We start from the raw sequence: 27,958 nt of genomic DNA on the forward strand, positions 1-27,958 counted from the left end.
GGCATAATTCGATTCGAGCAAAAACCATTGAAAAAAAAAATCGCGTGACAACTTGAAGCGTTTTGGTTTTTGTTTCCTTTGTGCTTTGAAATTACAATCGTCCGTTTGAAATGAAACTTTTTATTCGCCGCGTGTGACTTTTTTTATTTGAGGTAAAAAATAAAATGATGTTTTTTTTCACAAAAGTTTTGATTAATTTGCAAGTCTTCGTCTCATTTTAGCATCAAAGAACGATCGATAATCGTATTGCTACGAGGATGTGTTCAGTGTCATTCGGGAAAAAGTGAGAGTCACCTTGGTGCTTCGCCGTTCTCGTTGCGCTCGTACACTTGTGTACGTGTGTACGTATATGCGTGTTGCACGAGCAATGAATGCACGCGCGAGTGGTCGTGGAAAATAGTACAGCGATCTTATTACCAGAGGCAGATGAATCATTGCGAAAAATTCCGTCGCCTTTCGTTCTCGAGAGATTGTTCTCCCCGCTCATCGCGATCGTTTATTTTATTTTTTCGAATTAACTCACACTCGACGGTCGATTCGGTTTATATTTTGAAAAAGACGAGAAATAAAAGAGAAAACACTTTGTTTTGGAACCAGATCGTATTTATTTCGATGAAATAATTTCAAGTGCCAAAAACTATTTGCTTTCGTGTGCGGAAATTTGTCTCGCACACAGCTGTGAGCTATTCTACAGTAGTCTCAACTTTAATTAAGTCAGCCTTGTGCGGAGCACATCCTTGTTTCTTGGCTTTCGAGGTTTGATAGCGTGGCGGAATCAAGGTTCTTGCTTCAACGAAATCGCGAAATTGGGGGGATACTGACGAAGGATAATCGTATCGACCTTGCCGTTTCTAAAATATAATGAAATTTGCTTGTTTTCTGGCAGAATACGCAATTTCTGTCTGCGCACATTTAAAAATTACGAAGAATATCTAGAAATTTCGCGACCTAAAAACAAAAAAAAACAAGAAAAGTCTGAGGTAAATTCAACGAATCTTCCACGCGTGTAAAAATTCAGAGTGTAATATATTTGATGAATATCAAATTTTACTCTCTCTCTCTCTCTTTCTAATATATCACGTATCTAAAAAAAGCAATAAAAAAACCTGAGTGTAAATAACGTAGAGAATTGTTTGCACAGTTAAAGCGCTACAATATTAAGTAGCATAATTCAAATGCGTCTCGTTTAAACGACATGTATCTGTGTCAAATAGTGGAACATTTGATCTGCAACATCGTGCGCTCTCTCGACGTTTTACGACGATTCGCGGCGGATCGAGCGGGTTCTGTTGCGGAAAGAGGGGGACAGTCGGCGCGTTACAGTCACTGGCACGAAGCGGCGCAGCGTGCCAGAAGTCACGTTGCATGACACGCGCTCGGCGGGATGTAGGTTAGTATTTTTACGCGAGCGACCCGGTATATACGAGTAAACACACGGCGGCGGCGGCGACGGCGGCGGCGAACTCCGGCGGAGTGCAAAACGATACGCGACGCGACGCGACGCCGGCGACTGCGGTTAGTTCCTTTTTCACCCATTTTTCTTTTCCCCTCCTCTTCGCAGAAGATATTTTACATGTTTATGAAGTCAGTTTTCGTCAGAATTTACGGCAAAAAATAATTTTTTATCTTACCGCAAGATTTAGAGGAAAAAAGTACATAGCTTTTATTTGATTTTATTTTAATATTTGAATAATATATCCAAGAATTTTTATAAATAAAAATTTATATTTTTTTTATATTTTATACATCTACTGAACGCTTAATCGGCACTTGTAGTTTTGGATATTTAGAACATTTTGAAAACGTCGTATCTATATCGAGAAAATGTATCTCGGGAGCGAGAGAGAGAAGTATATTTTTTTTTTTACGTTCTTTTCAATATTTAATTATAAAAGTGGGTTGTGTACATATACAATACTGTTGTGTCACCGTGTATCCTTGACCTTTCGCAATTCCGCGCGCGTCGTCAGCTCTCGGCGAGGTAAGGTAGGTAGGTAGGTAGTTTAAGTATGTACATGTGATTTCGCGGAGACTTTCGGCCCGACGCGGGAGCTTGCGTAACGCGAAAGAATTACGCCCGACACATGCGAGAACACGCGCCACACGTTAATCGATGCCCGGTGCGAATAAGTTGCCTTTTTCTCGTTTCTCGAAGTACTTAAGTCTGCTGATGAAACATAATGGATCGTTATTTTGCAATTACGCGTAAAAGAAAAAACGCATGTAACCGAAGAAAAAAAGAGCTAAGAATGTCCTCTACTTTTTTTTTAACAATAATCTTATTGACAACAAATCACTCTAGTCGCACGCGATCAAAAATAACCGCATTTAACACGAGAATCATTAGCTAGTATAATACGGCGACACGCGCGCGATTATTGATTGGCAACAGGTTGCGGATTATCAAGTTGCCACACGATTTACAATAAAATGAATCGGAGAGTTCTATTCGCACTCGAATCGATCAATCAAGGCTGGAGATATATTTGTTTTTATATCGCCTTTTTTGTATGGATTATTTTCATTTATACGCGAGAATTGCATTTATTTTTATTGTAAGACGCGCGGTGCGAACTGTTCGGTTTTTTTTTTTTACAAAGTCGACAAATTTGAAGATAAGACATCGGATCGTGGCGTGTAAGATTTCGTGAATTATGTTAATCGAAGGTTGTGGCCACACTCAAGACGACGACCTTCGGCGCCGAAAATAGTTCAGGACACAACCGATCGCTCCACATATATTTTTTTGCTTGGAAGACGACTCAGAAAACGAGAACACACGAGAAATTACACGACGGACAACGACGACTAGATGCATCGAGACGCATCTGTTCTACAGCTGTCAATCGCTAATTAAACATTGAGGACGTCGCGTTACCGATTGCAAAACGCGATAAGTTAGCGGCGTTGTCGTCGGTTTCTCTCGAGATCGGCGGAGTCCGGGGAACCCCCCGTGGGGCCCAATCATCATCCTCGCTCTTTGCATCATCGAAGACGAAGTGTTGTACACGGGTATCTTTCAGACAGGCCATCAATCGCGCCGTTGTGTTTATGGCGGTTTAGTCTGCCTCAACACATACACATACGATTTATACGTGCGCGATGTCTAGACACACAAGCGAAAACCACTTGTGGTAACTTTGTGGAAACGTTTAAAAATCGTCGGGAAGATAATTATTATTTTTTACTCTTTAATTAATTTCAAGTGTAAACCATTTTACAAAAAATCTTAATTTTACAGGTACAAAAATTTAAATTGGAAAAAGTACACGCTGATGTGGATTTTCTCCGCTATTCTCGGCTCGTGATATGCGAAACTGAGTGCGGTTGTTGGCGAGCCAACTTATTTGCAGCACTTAATAATCAGATGCAAAGCGACGAGAGTGACAAGCACACGTCCTTCCTTCCGCTGCACGTGTGCATGCACGCGGCGCGTGTTTACGCATCGTCACTTTCCACTCGCAAACATATACGCGACGCTGGATGACGGTGTGTAACATGTGGTGCAATCGATCGAACGGACTTGTGCGCGGTTCGCGCACATGACGGTTTGTACCGGATAAAAAGGATCGTTCGTATCGGAGACGACGACGTTTGACCAGGCGTTTACGACGCGCGTTTTACACGCTCAGCGTTCTCGTTGTTCACGTGTCGCGAACGACGACCATTGACGCTACTCCATCGTTACATTATCGTTATCGGAAAATTGACAAACTGTCTATTATGTCGATCGGTATCGGGAAAGAAAGTAAAAACACACGGTCAATAATTAATTAAAATATTGCATCTTGAGTTCCGAATAGTTTAAAAACTAATTAATTTAGTTTTTGTAAAGTTGTTTTGAAAACATTTCAGACAACATAAGATATAAACTGTTTTTGCATATACTGTTTTTGTCGTGCATATTTATTTAGTTATTTTCGCCAACCGTAATTATTTCTTTCGCGCGCGAGGCATCGAGAATGCAAGCAGTTTTCCGATCGTGAAATCGCGAAGTTTTGCAAGAGCACATCGTGAATTATCCCGTGTTCGTCAGGTGCAACTCAAGTAGCGCAACGCACCGCGCATAATCGCATAGTTAACGAACCGGAATGATAAACTGTTAACACGAGTGAGCGAGCAAGAGAGAGAGAGAGAGAGAAAGAGAGAAAAGGAGCGAGAGAGCGCAAAGTAAAAAGAATGCGTGCTATTAAAATGATAAACGCACGACAATAACGAGCGACACGACGATTAACGCGGCACGACAATGGCCAGACGCATTCCTGCATTTTATTATCGCCATGCGTTTGTTTATGCGTAGGTATGCGCGCACGGGTAAGGGAGCATGTCTGTCTATATATCCGTACCTGCATAACTACCTACGCACTCTCGGTGAGTGCACACGAGTGTGTTGCGCGCGCGCGCGCGCGACGCAACAACAATGTGAAAGTGAATGGCGGCGACGCGTCGTCGATGCCTGACGCGGTTATCGCGTGTGTGCAAAAAGGTCGTCGCCGAAGGACGCGCGGGATCTCGATCTTTGTCCGACTTTGGTGAGTCGCGCGCTGCGGGACACCTCGCGTTTCCCCTCTTCGAAGAGAAACCTAGACCTATTAATCTCGGGAACCGCTACAATTTCTCGGAAATTCGCTCTGCAAATTCAATTGAGCGACATTTTTATCTTTTTTCCTCGGGAATTTGAATTTCCGGCAATATCGTCGTCGATTTAATTAGCTTGTTGTTGTGTTTGAGACGTCAAACACGACGCCTTTTCTTCGCGAGAAAGAGAGATAACGGTTTATTATTCTATCTAAAAATACATCCTTTGGCTGGTTTCTGTACATGATGTTCTAGTCAACATTTCCGGGATTTTTTGTGGCCGCGCGATGCGCGTCGTTTCCTACGAAACAACCACAGTTGCGGGAATCATGCGCGTGCTCTTCTCGTTTTGACGTTAAAAGTCGGTGACGTCACGATGTCTGACGTCAGTGACTTTTGACGTAAGTCGCGAAATCGGAAGTTCGAACGCGCATCTCGCTCAGTCCTGAATTTGTGACGTGAGTCAATAAGAGAATTGTGAAATCTCAAAAAAGACACGCGCGTCTATTTCGTGATTTGTAATATTTTATTTAAAAAAAAAGAAAGAGAAAACTGTCTCTCTCTTCAGAAATACGTACGATCTATTGCGAGTTATTCAGATTGTCGATTGTCGAGTTATCGCAATCGATCGACTGCCCACGAGATCTCGGATCACCAGCCAAGTGAATCGCCTCGCACGCACGTGCGCCCGCGCAGTCGAACGTGAAAGTGAACGCACGCGCGACATGGTGGGCTGTAAGGTCGATGAAGGACGCTTTGCGTGGATCTCGATCGAGAGCACAGCTTCTCTCTTCTCGCATGTGCACGAATCGAATCTCTCGCGCACGCCCGATCGAAATCGCGGATCATGGTTTGCGCAGCCCGAAGGTATGAACACGTTTCGATTCTTCTCGAAATTTCGAATATCAGCGCACAGTTTTGAACTCGTCAAAACTGTGTGTTTGCTGTGTATTATCAAGTTATCGAATGGAATTCATAAAGAAAAGAAAAACAAAAAAAAAAAAATTATAAAAAGGTCACCACAATTTATACACTTTAATGAATAAATCATTTTGTTTTGACAAAAATTTGTTTTTAAATCGAGCGACAAAGTCCAGAACACACAACGAGACAACGTCGTCAAAACGGAGTGAGATAAACACGATTTTTTGAAAGAAAAAAAAGAACGAACGTCACTCGAGCTATACATTTTATTCATCCGGAATATGGACATTCGTTGTGCTGACATTTAAGGAACTGTATATTCTAAACCCGATCTCTCGAAACTAGACAAGAGCTCGTAATAAATAATATCTGACAGCGCTAAAAGTCGCAAAAGAGGATGAAACAAAATTTATACGAACTGTCCGGCAAAGAGACTGACGTTATAAGAGCTAAACAATTTGCGGTTTCGTCCGCGGGCTATACGCTTCGTCCGCAGGATGATTGAAGACCAAAAACTGCGACTTTTCGAGAAACCATTGTGAATCTCAGACAAGCGTTGTATATTTAAACAGGCGACGCAGCGTGTATCAAGATATCAAAATTCACACAAATCTATTCATATTTTTTCTATATGTAAATTTTATACTCAATTAAGAGATATATACTCTTGACTTTTTCTCGCATCTTCGAAAAGAGAGAAGGACAAAAATCCGCAAACACGGAAAAGGTCGAAGGTGAAACGGAGAAAATCATAAACGACACTATATGTGGAGAGAGAAGAGCAGCCGTGGGCAGCTGTATACACAAGGGCGATCTCTGGATCGAAGTCATCCCTACGTGCAACATCAACGTTGCTGTTACGTCATCACCAACGACGAGAGGACGACGCCGTTTGTCACGCGCGCGATCAGAAAATTCCGGATATTCTCCCTGACGATGGATGGCCTCGTGTAATTGCTGGTCGCGCCATTAATGGAGTAACACTGTGTCTCTCGTTATGAAATCGCGATGTTTCATTCCGCTACCGCGTATAAAACATGCGCTCAACTAGGAACGAGCGTGTTTTTTTTGTAAACGCAATTATGCACATTGTTTTTGCAGAGACCAATTTATCTCGCGTTGTTCCGCTCACGTACGTCATCAATGAAATAATTAAATTTGCTTAAATTTTCACAAAGTTCAGTTTAATTTATGGTTTTTGCCAAATACGTACGCTGCAACGAAACAATTTGTTTCGTACATACGTATATAAAAAATAAAAACAATTCAAAAAAATTGTTCATGAAAATTTGACGGACCGTCACAATAGAGAGAATTAATATTAAAAAATTTTTTCAATGCAAAAATATCTCTTGATACTTTTTTTTAAACTTTTATTCGAAATATGTGCGTACGCGTGCGTGTTACGGGGGTGCGTAGAAGGCGCAGCTGCAAGGTGCGCACACAGGTGTTGGCTGATGGACAATCGGAGCGTGACGATGCGCGAGTTAATGCATATGAAAGAGGACGACGTGGTTACGACGTGGTTACGACCGAGGAAAAACGAGAAATTCTCTCTCGAGGCAGTATAGAGACACAGCTTTAGTCACATGCCGGAAAATGTCAACCACGTGCTGGATACACGAGGCGCGCTGTGCTCGCCCATAATCCGTCCCGGCGATGTAAGAGCCCGTCGTCTCTCTCGCGTCTTCACAATAAACAAAAAAAAAAAAAAAACTGTTGACGGCTTCGATGCACTTCACGTGCACGAAGCTCACGTTTTTTTTAAAATGTCATCATTCTTTTCTTCACGGAGTCATATCGCGCCGTCTATATCGTTTGCAACGTCTTCGTTTTCGTTGAACCGTGAGGTTTTTTTCCGGCGTTTTGACGATTTCCGCCGATACTTTTATTTTGAAATACGCACGACAGACAGACTGTAAGTGAAAGTATTGTGAGACGTTTTTATCTTGGAATTCATTATCATCGCTTATTCGCAAAGAACGTCGTTGTTTTCCACACGTCGTTAACCACACGACGAAATTTGTTCTCAGAAGAGACTTTCGACCTTATTTTATTTCCCCGCGTGAAGAACGTTCTCGTGATGATTATCGATAACTTTAACCCTGAACTCTCGTTTGCCTTGCGCGAACGTTCTTTCGGTAAACAAACTAATAACTTCATTACGCCATAAATAAAGTATCGCGAGGAGAGTCGCGCAAATTTGCGATCTCTCGAAATAGCGTGAAAATTAGAAAAGTTGTTCCCTAGATGCTTATCAATATTTCATCGCAAGGACGATGTTTGTCTTCCGATCTTTCCGCTCGAACACACACACACGCACACACATATATACATATAATTACAGAACACGATAGTTCTTTAGACGCTAAAGTAGAATTTATTCGTTGGCGTACGTAACGAATTACCGCCTCGGAATTTTACTAGACTTGATGAGAAGTTTTTTGCGCGATTGTATTAAACATTCATCGAGTTATTATACTCGGTAATTACTCGGTATTGTCACAGCCAAGAGATAAAGAATGGAAATGACATCGATTGTTTTTGTACTCCTTCAAACGAACTCACACACTAACATGAGAGAATTCATTTACCTTGACGCGAATTTAAATTATCCGTGGTAGGAAAAATTTTACTCTGTACGCGTAAACAAACATGGACTTTGTTAGAGATCGCTATCTCTCACGATCGCTGTACGTCGAATTAAATCGTCGAACAAAATCTGAATTTCCGACTACGTATAACCGACCATGCCGGCGACCTTCCGATTGTCTCGGCGAAATTACGACATATCTGTGTCACCGAATGCGAAAACTAACCGACACTCATCGTTAAAGATTCAACGTTGGAACGCCGACAACCGCTCATCGAGTCTCTGTGTGTGGTAGTAATGGCGCGCGACGGCATCAGCGGAAACCATGTCGCCTGCAAGTTTCATAAGCAATGACATTGCCAGGCTTATCAATAATGCGCCTCGGAGCCTCGTGCTTTTCCCGCGCCGCGCGTCGTTTACTCTATTTACGGTAGAAAATCTATAACGGGGCAAGGGACATGTGCGCGCAGGGTTATTGACTGAAATATTCGTGTCGGGTCGTTACGTAAGCCTTATAGCGAAGCTAAGGATGCTTTTAACCTCTCGATTGAGCGTCGTCGTCGCACAATGAGCGTATCGGAAACATATGTAATCAAATATATATTTTTTTATAGGTAAGTTAAAACCGGTTTTCCTCTACAATTACGTATGCAAATAGAATATTTAATTTTATTTATTAGTTACGGACATTTATTTACATATATAAATAAGTATCTCGTACGTACACATAAATAATCGAGACACAGAAATATATTTTAAGTTTTTCTTAAAATATACTGTAATTTATATGTTATTTATTTGTTGCCGTTTTTTTTTTTTATTTTCTTTCGACCAATAAGCAATAAATCACGTGTTCCGTCTCTTTTTTTTTTCAGTCTGGACGGTAGATCCTGCAAGGACGAGATTTACCAAATGGGTATCGGTGCTGGATATTGCGAAGGCAATCTGAACTTCGCTACGGCCTCGGAAGATGACGAGGTTTATACCAAGAAGAAGGTCTCTAGGGTGAGTCATCAAGCTCATTTGCACACACACGTTCGATTCCACCATAAGGCAAAACTTTCGCGTCCGCTTCGTATCGAGGCAAAATGTATTTAAGCAACACACAGACACACACGCGTCGCGTCTCACGTGTGTGTTCTCTTTTAACAGCGTTGTCATAATATTTGCTCAACTGAAAACGCGTACGTACAAATATTCTCTTTTCTACCTGCGCGCGAAGTGCAATTGGGTTCAGTCAATCCGAAGCGAATATATCGCGGCGCGAGCAAAAATGCGCGCATCGTTAATTAATTTTAGTACATTTAGTTTTGCTTCGCGAGTGTGAGAAAAAAATCTGACTATTGCACACGCGGAAAGTAATTCATAAGATTCATAAGAAGATACTTTTTCGCTCTCTCGTTTTACACACACAAAAATTTACGCCGCAAAATTATACACACCAGCTTTTAGATTTTCTCTGTAGATTCGAGCGAACATTTTGAAAGAAAGAACATGTTTTATGTAAGCATTTGAACTTTGACTCGCGCTTTCAATTGAGATCATTTGACGTTTGTCTTATTCGCGTTTTTTTTTTCGTCGACGCGTTGTTTTTCTTTTTACGACGGCCGGAAAGACGACATCGAAATTGAAATATATATTATATATGTATGAGAAATCGACGGGCGGGTATTTAGGCCAGTGCGCCGTTGTCGTGGAGAGAAAGGTTTTCCGTGTTGTCGAATCAGCAATGACGCAACGACGTGTGTCGCCGACGTACTTGACGCACGGTAGTCACATCACGTTCACGAAAACGACACGATTGTGACACAGCACTTCGCGCGAAATCTTCGAACGAGCTTGTGCTAAATTCTTATCCAACGGAATTATCGGCGCGTTAAAACCCGCATTTTCCGTGTCTGAATTTTCAAGAAGTTTCTGCTCATATACGTAAAACAAAAAACAAAACAAAAAACAAAAATTAGGTTTTTCCCCGCCAATATATTCCACGTATATCTGGAAAAACACGTAATAGTTAGATATCGTCCCGTTGAGACCCTGTCACGTTGCATTATCAACGTCGTATATTTATAACCAGCCGCTTTTTATAGCAGTGATAAGCAAGACCGAGAATAATGGCTGACGCGATGTTTCACTTGTCTACCGTGTAACACGCGGTTTCTAAATGTATTCACGCAGGGGAGAGGAAAGGGAGTGCGCGCAACACACCTCTCTCGCGCGCTCCTCTCTGGATGTCATTTCCGTTCCGCGTAATATCAACGGTATTATTACGCGCACGCGGTGTTTCAGAACACACGGAGGGAAAGTTTTTTTCAATTCGCGCGCGCGTCAAAATCTTGCACAAACATGTTACAAAATAAATTTCGCGATAAGGTTTTGTCATCGCGTGATAAATCGTCATATAAAAAAAAAAAAAAAAAAAACCAAACTTGGAAACTATCGAAAGCAAATGACGAATCGAAATGTCGATTCTTTTTATTGCAAAGAGACGCAATTAATCATCGAACGGATGTCTCTCGTCGCGTGATCTTTTGAGAATTCGTCGGGGAAAAATTTCTCCCGTTTCTTTCGTGTCGCAATCGGCCTCTTACCGAACTCTAGAGAGAGAGACAGAGAGACTTTCAGGAAGCGGAGACTCGGAAGCGTGACTAGGGTCTTCTGAGATGCTGCGACGATTACGCGACGAGTGTGAATTAGAAAGGAATGTCCGTCTCGTTCTTGACGTATTATCCTGCAACTCACGACGGTTGGGAGAAAGTGTGCGTTCCGGGAGTAATAAAATCGATTTGCAAACGGAGCGCGATTTACATGGATTGTTCTTTTGTTCAACGACTCGTGAAACGTTTTCTCGAAGAGTCAAAAGTCGAACACGTGTTGAGAAATTTTTTTTTAAAACGAACAAAACTTTCAGGTAATTTATCGCAGTAAGTTCAGGCCTCTGGAGAATTTCATCGATCTTCGAGCTGTAGGCGAGAACATTTTTTTTTTCTTAACAGAAGTGACGCCTGTGTGCAATTGCGTTAATCAAAGAAGAAAGACGCAGGCAAACAAAAAAAAAATCGTCACGTTTTTACTCGCGTTTACGCAACACCCGCGATGCGAGTCTCCCGAGACTTGCGTAACTCGCGTCGTATCTCACTCGGGCCGTTTATCATGTGTATACATGCAAACTCGCACGTATCGACGGAATTACAAAAAGTTAATCGCGTCTATGTGTGTTTAACACACAGCGCGCCTAATTCGCGACAACGAGTTACATAAAGAAGAAGCACGAAGTTTGAAACGTGTCGTCGCGTTGCGAGTTTTCATCGGCGCGAGGAAAGAGGAGAGGGAAAACGAGTTTCGTGTACACACACACACACGCGCGTCCTTACGTTTGACCTCAAATTTTTTTCACGTGTGTTGAGACCGGCTTTACGTGCCCGTACGTACGTACGTGCGTCTTCCCGAAGTGGACCTACGAGAGTGTTCTCTCGGAGTTTGTAACGACTCATCCACGGGAATACCCGTCCTCGGTCTTGTTTCTCGGTCACGGCTGTGAATCAGAGAACCCCGTGTGCACACGTGTTCGTTTCACATGAGAACGTGAAGGAATTTCACTTCTTGTCGGAAACGAGAGAGGAAAACGTTCTTATTTTCCAGGCCGATCTCTCGAGCCGGTTTTGATCGCGAATGTTTTCCATGTTTTCCCGCGGCCGTTTACGAGATAAATAGCGACTGTTTGCGCTTTAATGAATAGAACCGAGCAAATTCGAATCGGTTACACTCTCTTACATGTGTACGTGTGCGCACACATACATTTCTTATTATATTTCGCGTTGAGTTTCGGGAGGGAGATAAGTGCGCGCGTTCTCTGTTGTTTAAGGATGTCGCGAATTCCGGCGTCGGCATTATGAAAGCCCCCAGACAATTCTCGGTCGTTTTACCTGAGTATCTCTGTCTCTCTTTCCGTCTCTTTTCGTGTCTCCGTTTGCCGCGATCTGCACGTGGCGGGCGAGATAATTCGAGTCACGCGCTTCTCGTCATCGCTTTCTGGAACCGTCGAGCCGAGCGCGCACCGCTTCGCACGGCGATGAGTTTCGAAAGGCGGCTCCAGCTGACTGATAAGCGCCCCACTATGCTCGCAAGAGACACCGTCGCGAGCTGACGTCCGCGGGGGGATGTCCGGAAAATGTGGAAGAGTATTCTTTGAAAAAAACCACACGCGCGCACACCTGTTACACGCAGATAGCTCACAAGAGACAAAAAAATGACAAGTCGTTGACGACGAAGTCAAGTTGGAAGAGATAAAAGTAGAAATAATGAGGAACATCGATAACACATTCTCGGTCTACATTTATAATTTTATGATGCGACTGTGTTTGTAAGTCTTAAATATAGAACGTTAATTACGAGAAATTTTTCAAGGTTTTTAATTACGTTTCAATTTAAAAATTTAATTATATAATTAACTTCTGCTTTGAATATTCAATCGTGCAATCGTGGACAGTTGCTAATAATCGAAGTATTTATCATCGGAAGGCAAAAAAAGACGCTAGAAAAATCTCTTGTTAGAAAAACCTTGCTATTCTCTTCTCATTTCCTCAATAAGAAAAAAAAACAAAAAATTACATACTCGCGCATTTATCTGAAAAAAAAAGAATAGCATTATTTATTCCTTCTCGTTCCGATTCTTCGCCTCGTAGGAGTTTAACTGCTCATTTCTCCATTTATTCTCCTGAAATGTAATATATAGTCGGTGCGGCGTCCGTGCGGCGATGACGCTCATGGAAACGAGTGACGTGACCAGAAAACTCCTCGTGGAAAACGATCGAACGGCGACGATTGCACGCGACCCAAATAATGCCTTGCAACAACGTCACATGCAAGAAAACGCCCGTAGGCGCTCATCTCATTCAACGAGCACGATGTTGCATCTCCCGGAGAGTTTCGAGATTCTATTTTCGAATTCCACGCGAAGCTCTCTCGCGGTAAACATTTCAGATGAGAAAAATGCAATAAAAAAAAAAAAAAATTTGAAAGGTAAATTTATTTATATAATACAACATTTTAATATCTCACTTGAAATATTCTCTTCACTAGCGCCGCGTTTTCCGAAATGTGTCCGACCTTAGGAATTAAGGTTCTTGCAACGAGCAATAAACACGTCGCCCCTAATCGCGAATTGCTTTCCACCGCTGCGGCAGCGGCCATCGTTGAAAGCGGCGGCGGAGTCGTTGATCCAAATGGCAAACGTGCCAGAATTAGAATACGTGCGCACACGTTTGCCGTAACAGTTAGGTCTTCCAAGTTAAATTCGTCGCGCGGGCCGCATTTAATTATGAGGCTATATCGAGAGATTCGTTTTTTGCCAAGAGAGATTTGCCTTCGCGCGCGCGCAACGACGATATACATCTCGAAAATCAGATTTACTCTCCCGTAAAGCGAGCGAGAAACGGATCGAAAATTATATACACGCGTCGTATCTGTGCTTCTTGTCTAAATGGATACAAAAATGAAAAACGTGTTTTGTTAATTTGGCAATAAATGTTTGTTGTTTTGCACGCGCTGTTTTGTATGCACTTTCTAATCTCGCGTAATTGTTATTCGCGATAACGCGAGACAGATAAGATTTCGAGAGCGTCATCGAGTAAACTAACTTGGGTACACGCAGCCGAGATGAGAAAAAAAAGTTATGCAAATTTTGTTTTCTACGTTTCGTTCGACACAAAGCGGTCACATTTGACAGAGCGGAAACGCGATAACGAATTATCTTCATTTGCAATATAAGAAATTACACGGGACAATATGTATATGATCGCTGCAATCAATCGGCTGTAATTGCGAGCGGAAAACGTTCGCTTGGTAAGGTAAAAATAAAAGAAAAAAAATGCGACGCGCGGTTTCGCGCGACGAATTTACCGCGCGCCGAAGGTGCTCGCTCGAAGGTGTTCGTGTGCAGTTTCCGATTTCGCGTAATTACCCGTAATAAGATCGTATTTTCTCATAAAGGCCGCGTTTCACGTGCCATCGAGCGAACGGAATTACCGCGTGACTCAACGCGTGCCGCGCGATACGCACTTATCGCGCGCCGTTGTTTTTTTTCTCGGTTTTATCTGTCTCGGTCTCGGCCTCTCTCTCTTTTTTTTTAATATTTAATGGTTATGCACGTGTTACACGCCGTTATCGTTTGACTTTCGCCCGCCGAGGACTCACGTCTCCTCACGCTAATCAGCCGTTTTTAATCACTTAGAATTAACGTAAATGTCACCCGTTTACTCGCTCGCTGAAAGATAAGCGGAAACGCAAAAATTAATGACTCGCGAGTGGAGATACGTAAAATTTTATACATATATTAGATAAATAAAAAACTATTACGTTATTTTGCAACAAGAAAGTAAATGTGAAAATAATTAAATAAAATCGTTGAAATAAACACGTTTTTTTTTTCGATATGTGGAGCAAGAATTGTTTTATCATTTTTCGAGAGTGGATATACTACGACGCTTATCGCTTATCGTCGTCGACGTGTTCCACACGTCACCGTATAACTACTTTCGCCGGTGACTCCATCTGGTCTGCGATCTACTGAACTCTTCATAAAAAAAAAAAAAAAATGCATTTCTCTTCTTTCACACAAGTAATTGTTTAATTGTCAATTTATTCGACGCAATCGTATCGGGCGATACGATGTTTTGCGTAACGAGCAGCGCGAAGCTGCTCGCGAACACGCGCGCAATCCGAAGATGAATAACGCGCCCAGGCGCAAAACGTGTTTTATCGCCAGATCGGCGCGGTTGTTTTAGACTGACAAATTAATTTCGTCTCAATGTTCGTCGATCTATAAATATTTATTCGAGTGTATCTTTACGCGCGCGTTACTATTTAATAGGTCGAGTGACTAATCGAAACGGATGCGAGATCTGCGGATTCGATCTCGCGCGCGCGTCACGTGTGCGTCCCGCTCTCATCGGAGCCGGATGACGCGCGGGCGTCATCGAGGGATTTTGACGCACACACACCCGTCGATTATTCCGAGCTTTCCGCGAATATCGCGCAAGTGGACTTCGCGCGATGGCCATTAATGGCGTCGATAACGGAGCTCTCTCGATAGCCGATCGGGGGTTATAATCGTACTCTGAACCGACGAGATAGCGACCGCGTTGCTGGATATATTCACGAGTAAACAAGTTACATACATACAACGCGTTATATTTTAATCAGCATCGATGCTCCGATAGTCAAGTCATGTGTGGCGCGCTGAATTACGCGAGCGCTAAATTACGAGGAGATTCGCAAGTCTGAAAGCTCATTTAAATCTTGTGCGGAAACAAAATGTCACTTCGGATTTGTTGCAATAATTTATTAAGCAAATCTGCAGATAAATACGTTATCGGTCGCGATTTCTTCCGCGGGTTGAAATAAATTTTAACTGCTGTCACGTTACAACAAACTAATTGAAATTCAATCCGAGAACACCCCGCTCGATTTGATTGCAATTAATTATAAATCGCGACAAAGTGCCAGCTTGGACTGGCGCCACGGAGGATGTTTTTCTCGAAGAAACGGAGACAAAAAGAGCGCGCCTCGTTCAAAACTTCGCAAAAACATCACGCGGACGATACGTGAACGAAGGAAGCACGCGAGTGTGTGCGCGCAACTTTATTCCACACACATCTCAATAATAACTTCCTCTCTCCCGGGGAGGGCTGACTTTCGTCCCCAAATAACACTCGTCAAATGTCACGATGATACAATTTGCATACGGAATATATATTGCGTTTAAATAAAACAACTATTTTTTGTTGCAAAAAATCCCAACCAGCGAAAATATTCTGTTTATAAATTCGCTTCTGAATATTTTTTTGTTTTGTTTTTTTTTTTTTTTTTTTATAAAAATGACACACTCTTGCGTGCTCCATCTCTGTTTTTTTCCTCTCCGTTCCGTTAAGAAATTAAATATTTAACGATCCGAGAGTCATTTTCGACACGTCTATATTTATTCGGACGAGAACGCGATTCGGTGCGGACACGCGACGCGTTCCGACGAAAATAACGCGTTTCTGAATGCGTCATACGCGTTTTGTGAAAACAGAACGTGTTTACCCGAATTCACGCGTGTGCTCCATTCGCGATGATCACATGTTTCTTCTCGTCAATGTCTTCTCTTCGCTCGAGCGTTACTCGCAATCATCAAAAACGTACGCGGAGCTTGAGAGCCACGTCCTTTCTTTTTTGCCCGCTCTTGTTGTCAATACCGTGTCTAATAAAAGAAACTTCTCACATAATACAAATACATAAATTGTAAATAACGAATTATTGGAAATAACGATCAGATATTAATGTAAGAAGTGTTCGATCGCTACACACATATTATCTTTTTTAATTCTATTTAAATGTCGGTGATGTTGATTACATAAGTTAAGCGCATTATTAAGTTGTAAAACAAAAAATATAACAACACGCTGATAATAGCGTTAAGTAATCAAGACAACAAATTACCGACATAAAAATAAAAGGTCAGTGAAGTAATATTTTAACGTAAAGTGACGTTGGCGCTATTTCTGGCTACCATCAACCGAAACGCACGCGCTGTTGTTTTTTTAAATAAAAGAAGATGCTCAAATAAAAAAGATTTTCTTTTACACACATTGTCGCACAAACGTGACGAATGTTTACGAATAAAGTACGCAGTTCGTCAAGGTTACCGATCCGTTGGAGGGGTTTCGACATTGGCTTATGTTTACCGAATAGATCTTAATTTATTAACGGAGCCATTTAACATCCGTCGGCTGTTTGTGACAACAAGGTCGTATTCGTGAATTGCACAGACAAAAATATACCTCGCAACCGGAGAGAAAAATGTATCTCGAAAAGTGCGGCAACGTTTTGCGCGCGCGATCGATCGGCGCAAATCGGCGCGCACGTGTCTCTCTCTTGCGGGGGGTTAATGGGATTCTTTGACTAATTGCGTTTTTTTAAACACGAGGAAAAACACGCGCACAGAAGAATTTAGATAAATGACGACTTTTAAACTCTAACGGCAGAGTGTCGATAACTGTATCAACGAACGTACGTAAGTCGGTACTTCCTTCCTACGTTTCTGGTTTTTTGTTTTGCCAATTACGCGTGTCGTCGATCGTTGCCGCAGCTGCTTCAACACGCAATGTACGCCGAGGAATTTATTTTCATATCTAAATATGGATCGTCATACCGCGTACCGAATTTGCATAAGCGAGCTGAATTTTCTTGGACGTGCTATACGTACATTCTCTGCACATGTGCTCGCACATTATTTCGTTTAACAATAAATTCTTCGTTAATTGTTTTTTCACAATAGTTACGTGTTATAACAATTTATATTTTTAGAAAAGTGAGAGGAGAGCGTCTCACAAAAAAATATCGTTTCTATTTTATACAAAACTACTAAATATTTTAAAAGTAAAAATGAAGCACATTTGCTGCGTAATTTTGTCACGTAACGTTTCTATAAAAAAAAAATTCAGTCACATTGTGACGAAATTTTATGCATTCGGCGTATCGGATACGTCGAATTTTTGTCGCAATTTTCACATCGTGATTTAAATCGTCGCGATTTTACTCTCGTCGATTCACATTACAACGCATCCAAACTTCATCTCACGAGTCTGAGAACCTGATGTGATAAGATCCGCGGTTGTTGTTGTCGTCGTCGTCGTCGTCGTCGTCGTCGTCATCGTCGTCATCATCGAGATACAGAAATCCGGTGATTCCCGGTTATCGTTTGAAAAACATTGGACCCCCGGACCACCGCGGTCAGCGCATTCGCCGATAAACCCCCGGTCATAATGCGAGCTTTGATTCTGCGAGGAGCGCGCCAGAGATCACCTCGGTCCGGTTATATCCGGTACGCCGATAGCTCGACCCCGTTAAAGCGGTTCTCGCGCGTCGCTTTTTCTCTTTCTTCGTCAGAAACTTCTTCTCTACCCTATCGGCCGCTTCGTCCCCGCCTCGCCGCCGCCGTCGTCGCTCTGAGGCAATATCATCGCCGGTCAATGTGCACACTCTGAAATAACTTACTCGTCACATCCTCGGTCGCCCTATACGCAAGAGACTTATCTCGGATTCGCGGCTGTTTGCGCGAATTATTATAGTCCTCTCGTGAAAGAGAAAGAGAGCGTTCGATAATCTCGCGATATCGCTAAATCCGGTTTCTCGAAAAAATATATTTTTATATATTTTATATATTTTATATATTTTATATTCAAACCTTACATTTTACATATTAAATTTACAACAATGTACTAATTACACAGTGTGTAAATTAAAAGACAAACAACTCGGAAATGTCAAAGCGCGCTCGATTAAGACGATTAACGCAGTTCTTTTTTCCACGATTTTATGTAACTGACATCAAGGTTTATTTTTTTTTTTATGTTGATCACACAATCACGGAGGTTTTTTTACATTTCTCATTTAATATGTTCGCTTTGCTATTGTTAAATTTATTTCTTTATTTATGTTCGCATTGTGAGAATGTGTAAATGCTTCTTATGTTAATTCATTTCGCACAAGTATATCATTTGCGTGTGCGCGACAGCACGCGTCGACTTCTTATTGGTCTCATTAAGTTGAGATAAACGTTGATAATAATATTAGAGCAGATGGTGTCGTAGATAGTGAGATAAAAATCCCGAGATACGAACTTTAAATAAATTACACATATTTTGTTATTAAAGTTCGTTATCGCAAATGTGTGTTTGTCTACACCTATTTTCGTGTATATTGTATACCGGAGACTTCGTAAAAATGTCGATATAACTACGCGCCGGTCGTCGCGAAGATTAACGAGAAAAACTGAATGTTTTGCCACGTCGCCTTGTCTTTTAGCGAGATAACGAGAAAATAATTCGTTTATTTTGCGGAAGAAACGGAGAAAATTACGTCAGCGAGTCGGCAAAAACACACACTCACACACCAAGTACACTTGAAAAAGATGTCTTCTATTTGTATTTTTATTGTTTTTTTTTTTTGCAGAGAACGAAAATCCTGTGCTAACCGGTTATATGCTTATCGCGTCGACCTTTCGGTTCACTGATAATGTTTTTAACCGGCACATTACTAGGAATACAAGCGTGTGTCTCTTTTACAAATGTAAACTTTTATTAAAAACTTTTTACTCGGCATTAATGTTTCTTAACAAATAAATATATATCAATTTACGGAACTTTAATTAACGCTTGATTGCCGATGCAAATAATTTTATTACTTACAAAATATTTACGTTAGTGAAAAATTAATTATCACCAACAAAATTTACGCCGAAGGATATTTTTTATGAATCTGAGACGTCCAGCGGATATAAAAAAAAAAAAAAAAATACACGTCACTGTTACATGACAGAAAATAAATAAGATTGATTCATGAGGACAGTAACGGCTCTTTTACAACGTAACAAATACAGCAATGCACTCAAATCCGTATTGTGTTTTACGTCGCTCTTTTGTGATTTTTTAATAAATTTTAATACTTAACGGTTGGTTACGCTTGCGTGTTGCGCAATAAACACATCGCTAAGATTATTATAAATTATTAATCAATTACAACACAATGAAACGCGATTAGCTTTATACGTTGAATGAATAAATTTAGACATTAATAATGTATGTTCCATATTATGCGCGTTTCCATCACTGACGATTTACGTTGTTTTACTAAACATGTAATAAGACACGACCTTGAGTCTTACATCGCACAAACGTTTTACCCATAAGTTTTGCATAAGTTTGCGTAAATCTTTGCGCAATTGTTTTCAAGTGATGTGCGTTGTGATTTACTGTTGTTTCAAGTACACGTTTACGCGCGCGCGCGCGCGTGTGTGTGTGTGTGTGTATGTTTGCGATACATATTATTTAATCGAAATATATCAGGTGACTCTGATGGTGGCAAATTTATATATCGTTTCTCTTTTGTGATAAATAAACAGTGACATTTGTCGACGCGCCCCACTTAATGACAACAATAATAATTAAATTTACAATCTATCGCATCACATATGAAATTACGCAATTAATTCGATTAATTTATTTGCGATACAATATGCTATAATGCCGGTGAAAAGCAATTTCCATTTTAGTGAATTACGAATCGAACGCGCGTAAAACTTCCTTTGACTGATTTCAATTGCTAATTTCCCCGCTCGAAATAAATCAATCAACTTCTGCAACTATACAATTCACACGAATGAAATGAAAAGAAATTACATTGAAATTCTTACACACGTATACGTCCGTGAAGTATCTTCAATTAATACACTCTTGAAGAGAATATATTTTTTATTTCAAGATCTCAGTCTCTTAACTCACTTTGGTGAAAGTCCTCTGTTGCGAAAACATACATATATTGTGTTTTTGAGAACAATAAAATGTATTTCCAAGAAACAAAGAGGTTTAAACGCGCAAATAATCATTGTGTGATATCGTATATACATTATCGCGAAACTTCGTGTGGTTTATTCAGTTAAACAAATTCGAGATCTTTCTTCGAAGTTTCTCGCCACAATGTTCGCAAAATATTCGTAAATTATTCATGAATCTACGCATACGATCGCGTTCGGAGATAATACGCGGCTTTGTGCGAAAATCGACGAGGAGCTGGCGAGACTTGGCGGGACGGGAGGGAGGGTCAAACGGAGGCACGATCAGATAACGGGGGGAGGCCTATCGCGCGCTTTGCTTGCGCGTCTCTCTTCGAGAGAAGAAGTCGCGAGTGTAAATGTTGCGACCGCAGAAACATGGCAAGGCGAGAGACCCCTGGGCTCGGCGCGCATAGCGCGACGGACGCGCGTGTTGCCTCACGTGTTGGACGTGATGCATCGCGTTTCCGACACGTGATGCCTACTTCATCGGTCCGTCCGACGCGACGGTCTCCCTCCCAGCGACCGTTCTGAAGAAACGCGAGCGTCGCCGCTGGTCCGCTCGTAGTCGTCGCCGAGTGCTTGCCGAGAACGCGAAGCGCATTGCGGCGGTTTCGAGATCGCACACGGGAGGCATTGTCGCTTTTGAGTGTCGAAGTGGAACCCGACTCGTGCCATCATCAATTTCTCCTGCCGAGTTTTTTTTTTAATAATCGCTCTCACTACGCGCTACTCTCTTCTCTCGAGAGGAGACAGAGAAAGAGAGAAAGAGAGAGAGAGAGAGAGATATTAATTCTGCTTTTTAATTAAAGCGGAAGATAGATGCGTATCTTATCAAGAGAGGCAAATATAACCGGACATATTGCGAATTAAAGTACTTGGAACGGAACTTGTACGAAATTTTCAATAACATTACGTTATTGAAAATACGTATTTTTTTAAATCAACAAATATAAGAATATAAAACATCTACGTTATAAAAAGATCGTGCGGAACAGGTGCTAACAACAATCACCAGAACCAAAAGTGTCGCGACACAGAGTTGCTCGATACAGTGCCGCATTGGTGTTTGTGCGCGAGCTACACACACACCGAAGAAATACAATTTGAAGAGTTCCTTCGAATTTGTTCGTCGTTGGAAAATTGCTACGAGAGTGAACTCCAGTTTGACAAAGAGACTGTGAAATATCGACCTATCGATATAGAACTTCGTGTTTTTAAAAAATACATGTGCGCGCGCGTGTGTGCGCGCGAAAACACACTTTCCGGAAGACACGCGTTGCGAGAGGGAATAGACTTGTATAAATAAAGAACGATCAATTTTTTAGAGCAAAAATTCGACATTTCTGCTCGTTCTGTGAAAAATTTTCTTCGTGAAAGAAGATTCGATATAAAAAGTGACATCTTCCCTCGCTTTCGCGCGCTTCGACGCAGCCGTTCAACGCAAAATGGTCACGCACAGTGTGGATAATATCTTGAACATGCAGTACTACCCGACGAACGTCCACATAGACGCGTCGGTTCACTCGCCGCCGCTCAAGAAAAGACGTTGTTTGAGCAAAGAGGTGAATACATCACACTCGAAAGCGAAATCGATATCGCGTTACTATCTTCTCGCTCTCGGAAAAGCGTCGGACGCACGCGGTGTGTCTTTTACAACAACGTTCCACGGAAAAACTCGCTTCGAAAAATGTTGGTCGAACAAAAATGCGATTTCTCGCTTGCTTCGAGATTTTCCGTCTGACTTTCAATCACGAGAATTTCGGATTCTCAGCACCTTTAGAACTTTACTTCAACAGTAATGTGTAGTCGACACTCGAGTATCGTAAAACTCACGATTTTTCCTCGATTAAAAGTTTCACTTGAAAGAAGAGTTGGGGGTTCAGCCGCGCTCCCCTTTTGAGATTTTATCACAGAACCGCGTCGTTACTTTGTCTTGATTTATATTAAATTTTACGTCATTTCGCATAGTCCGCTCTTCCGTTTTCCGACGTACAACACGTAATACCACCTGATTGTGTAATATCGCATGAATGAGCTTCATGGAAAACGTGCTGGCCGTGTGCCAGAAACGGCGTCACCACACGTTGCCATCACTTGAAGTAGGAAGGCTTTTACACGTACTCGTAAATTATAGCGCGAAACGTCGAGAAACGTCATTGTGACGCTGTTTTCACCTGTTTGCTATTTTTAAAAAGCGCACGATCATCGAACAAACCTTTCGGTCTGCTTTTTTATCTGTTGATAAAAAAATTTAATGAATACGTTAGACAGTCGTGCGTCGCTTTGCTCACGCCGAGCAAATAAATTACGTGATCATCGGACGGAGCAAAAACAAAATATATGGTTTTGAAAAGAGACACATAATCAAGATCGTATAGCGTTACTTAACTGTGTTACTTAAGATTCGATTGCCACAGACGCGACGTAAACGCGTTAAAAAAAAAAAAAAAAAAGATGAAAATTATCTATTTCGAAAATGAATATCTGAAATATGAAGAGAATCTTTTTCTTTTTTTTTTATGGAGCATCGCAATATATCTCAAAGAAACTTCGATTAATTTGTTTGCTTTCTCGATCGCTCTTTGAAAGTTCTCACTTTTCGACCGTGGACCACAAAGCACCTAGTCTAAAATATTCGACATTTAATATTAATATATATCCGTTTTTTTAAGTTTTCTCAGAGAAAAATAACCAAGTTGTAAACAAGCAAAAGTATAAAAACAAGTGTTTTCATCGTTCTTGCACAGTTCTGTTCGACGAATGATTCGGACTCGAGAGACAAAACATCGATTCTCTGCTCACTCGAGACTGTCTTTCCGTATTGTTGGTGAGAGACGGACGAATATTTCGTCGAAAAGCGATTACCTATATACGAGGGTAGTCCCAGAAGTACCCGACCTGACGTATAGATGGCGGTTGTTGTTTAAAAAAAATCACTATGACCGAAAGCATCAACCTTATAAAGCTTAAGTTTCAAGTTTCAACATGCTACGTTGTTTATTATTAGTTCGGCAGCCATCAATAGTGAACGTTCTTAGGACATTTGTAAACATGGAAAAAATTGGTCTCAGGTGTAAAATAATGAACCCATGTTTCAAAATAATGAATCCATGGTTATGAATCAAAAACTCTGCCTTATTACTGCAAAACATCGCCAAACACTCGATTGAAACATCCTCACGACGCTGTTTTTGTTCAATTGTGAGCAAACGCGGCACCCATCGTGCGCACAGCTTTTTCATGTTCAGATTTTCAGTCAATATGCGTTCACTATTGATGGCTGCCGAACTAATACTAACCAACGTAGCATGTTGAAACTTGAAACTTAAGCTTTATAAGGTTGATGCTTTCGGTCATAACAATTTTTTTCAAACAGCAACCGCCATTTATACGTCAGGTCGGGTACTTCTGGGACTACCCTCGTATATAACTGAGAGATAACGTGTCGCGCGAGCGATGAACGTGCCCGTGACACGCGGCACGTTCAAGTTAATTGTGTTCCAGCGTCGAATCGCAACGTGACCTTTGAAAAAAAAAAAAAAAAAAAAAAAAAAAAAACAAATTAAGAACGATAACACGTTTTTACATCGCGCGTGTGAGAGCATAGAATTGTTTCAATCTGTTTCGTTTCGCGAAAAACAACTGTTTCCGAACAAAACAAATGTTGATCCAGACCGGATCGATTGTCGAAGGTCGATGGGTCGGAAAATTATTATTATTGAACGCTACGTTGAAATGACTCTCGATTAATTAGCGGCATTAGGTTGGAAATAAAGTGCACACGCACGTGCAACCGAGCACTCGCCGACCGACCATTAATCCAATTATCGCTACCGCTCGAAGTGAGAAAAATCAAAAGTGCGTAATAGAAGAAAAACATAAAATTATTACGGCAATTTATTTCTTGTTGCAAACGGTTACAAGAAATTAAATAAAAAATGTCTCTTTTTCTGTCATCTCAAATAAATAAAGTCGCGTTCTTGTTTGTGTGTTGCAGCAAGATCCCATGTCACACAGGATCATCGAGAAGCGTAGAAGGGATCGTATGAACAATTGCCTGGCCGATCTCAGCAGGCTCATACCGGCGGAATATTTGAAGAAGGGCCGAGGCAGAGTCGAAAAGACGGAGATCATTGAGATGGCGATTCGTCATATGAAGCATCTCCAGGGCCTTCGTCAAGGTGAGTTCGCGCGCGTCAATGAGAGAGAAAAAAAAAAAACAATTTCATAACATCAGCATAACAAATTGTTTTTGTATTCAGACACCAAGCACCCGCCGATAACACCGTTGCACACGCATCCCGAGGACAGTGTCGACAGCGTGTCCCATTCGACCGCCGCATCCACCGCAGCGGAGCACTACAGGCTGGGCTTTCAGGAGTGCCTGAGCGAGACAATGCATTTCCTCATAGAAGTCGAGGGTTACTTGGCGAGGGACACTCTCTGCGTGCAGCTCATCAATCACCTGCAGCAGCACTGCGACAAGATTCTAGCCACGAGTACGTTCAGGAAGAAAACATAAAAAAAATAAAGAAACTTTATAAATGTTTGTATCTGTTTTACTTATTGATTCTCTGAATTTCTGTTCTCCAGGTGACCGGTTAGGTTTTCCTCATACCGAAATGCCGGTGATGAACGGCGCGATGAACGGCACCGGCTACGGGCATCCGAGCATTCCGACGATATGCCAACCCAACGGCGGCCATTCGGACCACGGTTCGAGTTCGGGCGTGAGCTCGTTCGGCGATCCAGAACGCCCGTTACTACGACCAGTGATCGTGCCCCCGCCGACGATCGTGAGCGACGACAGCAATCACAGCACTCATTCGCACAGCACGCCTCCCGCGACCGGTGCTTCTTCCTGTCGAGATCGACCAACTAATTACAAGTTCAAGAGCTCCATCAAGCAGAGGTTTTCGGCCGAGCGGGTGAAGTCGTGCTCCTCGCCGGTGTCGAACGGCACCGGCTCGTCGGATAAGCCGTCGTCGTTGTCATCGTCGTCTTCGTCATCGTCGTCGTCGCACGGAGTTCCGATCTTCGCGCTTCACGACGCCGGCTCGTTCTACGTACCGCTGACGGTCGAAGCGTCTCTGATCAGACCGCATCTGAGCTTCATTCCGGACACCGGGCCCGACACCGTTCTCCATCCGGTCACGATATCGGTCAACTTCAATCACTCGATGCCGCCCGCGTGGTCGCAGCATCACAGTCCCACTCACCAGCATCAGACATAAGAAAAAACAGACGCAGCTGACGCGAAACCAATGGTTTATCATCCGGTTGCTCGTGTCCATCGTAGAGGGGGAGGAATGCGCTCTCTGATCGGTTACGAGAATCCGATCGGTCTCTATACTACACACACTGATCTCTGACGGATCATCGCTTTGATATCTGATGGCGATTATTTGCGAAAGACGTTGCGATGGAATTGCGAGACCGTCCGTGGCTCTCTCGCAAGAGAGAGAGAGAGAGAGAAAGAGCCGTGAAACAGAATTTCGTGATTTCTCTATTTTTATTAGTCGCAATACGCGTTGTGATCAAAACGAAGCGATCTACGTACGGTACAATTCATTGGCATATTTCATTCAATTAGAATCATCGTAATTTTAGCTCGCTAAAAACATCTATCTTTACGAGAAATCTCGAGAGAGCATTGTAGACCTTCGCGATATTAGTCAACACGTTTGCGAAGATAGTTGAACAACCATTGCATCGTGTATGGGTCGCTTGTTTGATTGTACGTTGCGTGAGGGGAAGGGGAAATGCCGAAGTCGAGGATGTTTGTACATTTACCTAGGCTGTGGGTTGTTTTAGCATTTACGAAGTTTGAAAGAGGGAAAGAAAGAATGAGAGAGAGAGAGAAAGAAAGAGAGAAAGCGCGTCAAGGATTGTACATAGGTAGAGTATTAAGAATAGAAAACTTCAGGTTGTTCTGGCTTCGGTGCAAGTGTGTGCATGTGTATGTGTCTTTCTTTGTTGTCAATCTGTATAATTCACACGTACGTTTTCCTCCTACTTCCTCATCTGCGGACGGACTTCTCGTCCATTTCTCTTCGCTCCGTTTGTTCCTCTTCTTCTCAACGTTTGTTTTCCGTTTGTCAGGTCGACAGAAATTTTCGCACCGTTTTTTTTTTTTTTTTTTTTTTTTTTAGTTTTTTTTCAAAACTCAGTACGGAGGAGTATGTGGCGAATATGTACCACGCAAAGTGTGAATATTAATCGATATATTAAGTATTTTTCGTTAATAGGGAGAGAGAGAGAGAGAGAAGAGCACGCGCCTCAGAGTGAAGGAAAAGGAATCTGGAAACAAATCTGTTTGTGCGCGAAAATAATTTAATTTTCGTTTGATCGAACGCAACTCACGACAATAGAGAAACGCAAAGAAGAGAAGCGACTATTTTGTTTCGAGATTCCGACTAATTGATTCGTATTGTACGTATGTAACGTATGTAAAAATAACGTTTTTTTTTTTTTTTTGTTTCGTATTGAGAGGAGAGTAAGTTAGTTAGCGTAAAAGTGCCTACATTGTATCGAATTCAGGAATTCCACTTACATAATGTGATTTGATGTATGTATGTACGAGATGAGAGATGTTTCGTTTTTTCTTTTTTCTTTCCGCGAAAATGGATATATCCCGTGTCACGTTCACGATTATATATAAACACACACACACACACACACGAGAGGATTGAGTCTGCTCGATGCCCTGCCATGGAAGAAACGGGCCTCAGCAATTAAAGACTGACCAAGACCTGCATTACACTAAAAACAAAAACTAAAAAAATAAAAAAATAAAAAAAAAAAAACAAAAAACAATTCTTGTAAGATCACTGCATTATATTTGTACATACCACGTCTAGTTGTAACTTTAACCAACATGAAAGAATTTTTTTGCGGAGAATAAATTATATTTACCATAGATATCGTCTCTTGCGACACGTGAGAGGTTTTGCGTACAAATTTGTTTTCTTTCTACCTACTTTTATTTTTCTTATCTCTCTTCCTGCTTTTCCCATTATCTATCCTTCGAATCGCTCGAAGCGACGGAGAGAGAAGAGCAAGTATTGTTTTTTCAAACATATTTACGCAGCTGTGTTTCCCACTTCTCTCAAATCCTTTATTGCGAGAGAAAATTGAAAAGGAAGAAAATAACAAGAGACAAGAGAGATGCAATTAAAGAATTTTTTTTTATTACATCAACATAATACTGGCTAAGGGTCAAAACAATATCAGAGAACGCGTCTATGGCCAGCGGGAGGGAGAGCGCCGAGATCTTTGAACGTGGGCGACTCGCGACGCGGATGTCTCGTCCTCTTCAAGATGATTTTTTTATGGTCTCCATCCATCTTCGCAAGGGGAGAAAGAGAGAGAAAGAGAGAGAGAGAGAAAGAGAAAGAGAAGGGGAATAAATGACTGACGCTGACGCGCGATGGAGAGGAGGGAGAGTTATATAGTCTAATGATCTCTCTAACTACAGATATATCTTA

The 27,958-nt window shown here is 41.7% G+C and overlaps 1 protein-coding gene across 7 annotated transcripts in view; it reads left to right on the forward strand.

Annotated features, from left to right (window-relative positions):
• Window positions 1-27,922, forward strand: part of LOC109863718 (transcription factor cwo) — a 42,720-nt gene extending 14,798 nt beyond the window's left edge. For 5 of the 7 annotated variants that reach the window (XM_020444183.1, XM_020444185.1, XM_020444188.1 and 2 more), the window contains 4 exons: window positions 8,971-9,100; window positions 24,469-24,652; window positions 24,734-24,970; window positions 25,065-27,922. In XM_020444183.1, the coding sequence (XP_020299772.1) occupies window positions 8,971-9,100; window positions 24,469-24,652; window positions 24,734-24,970; window positions 25,065-25,705 (1,192 nt within the window). In that variant the 3' untranslated portion in view covers window positions 25,706-27,922. Of the gene's footprint in view, window positions 1-8,970; window positions 9,101-21,044; window positions 22,034-24,125; window positions 24,330-24,468; window positions 24,653-24,733; window positions 24,971-25,064 lie in introns of those variants that run through there. The other 2 variants (XM_020444189.1, XM_020444190.1) reach the window with 2 other exon arrangements.
• The last annotated feature ends 36 nt before the right edge of the window (window positions 27,923-27,958 follow it).

Source organism: Pseudomyrmex gracilis, unplaced genomic scaffold (assembly GCF_002006095.1).
Source record: "Pseudomyrmex gracilis isolate BER0280 unplaced genomic scaffold, ASM200609v1 scaffold_12, whole genome shotgun sequence".
Taxonomy (NCBI): Eukaryota; Metazoa; Arthropoda; class Insecta; order Hymenoptera; family Formicidae; genus Pseudomyrmex; species Pseudomyrmex gracilis.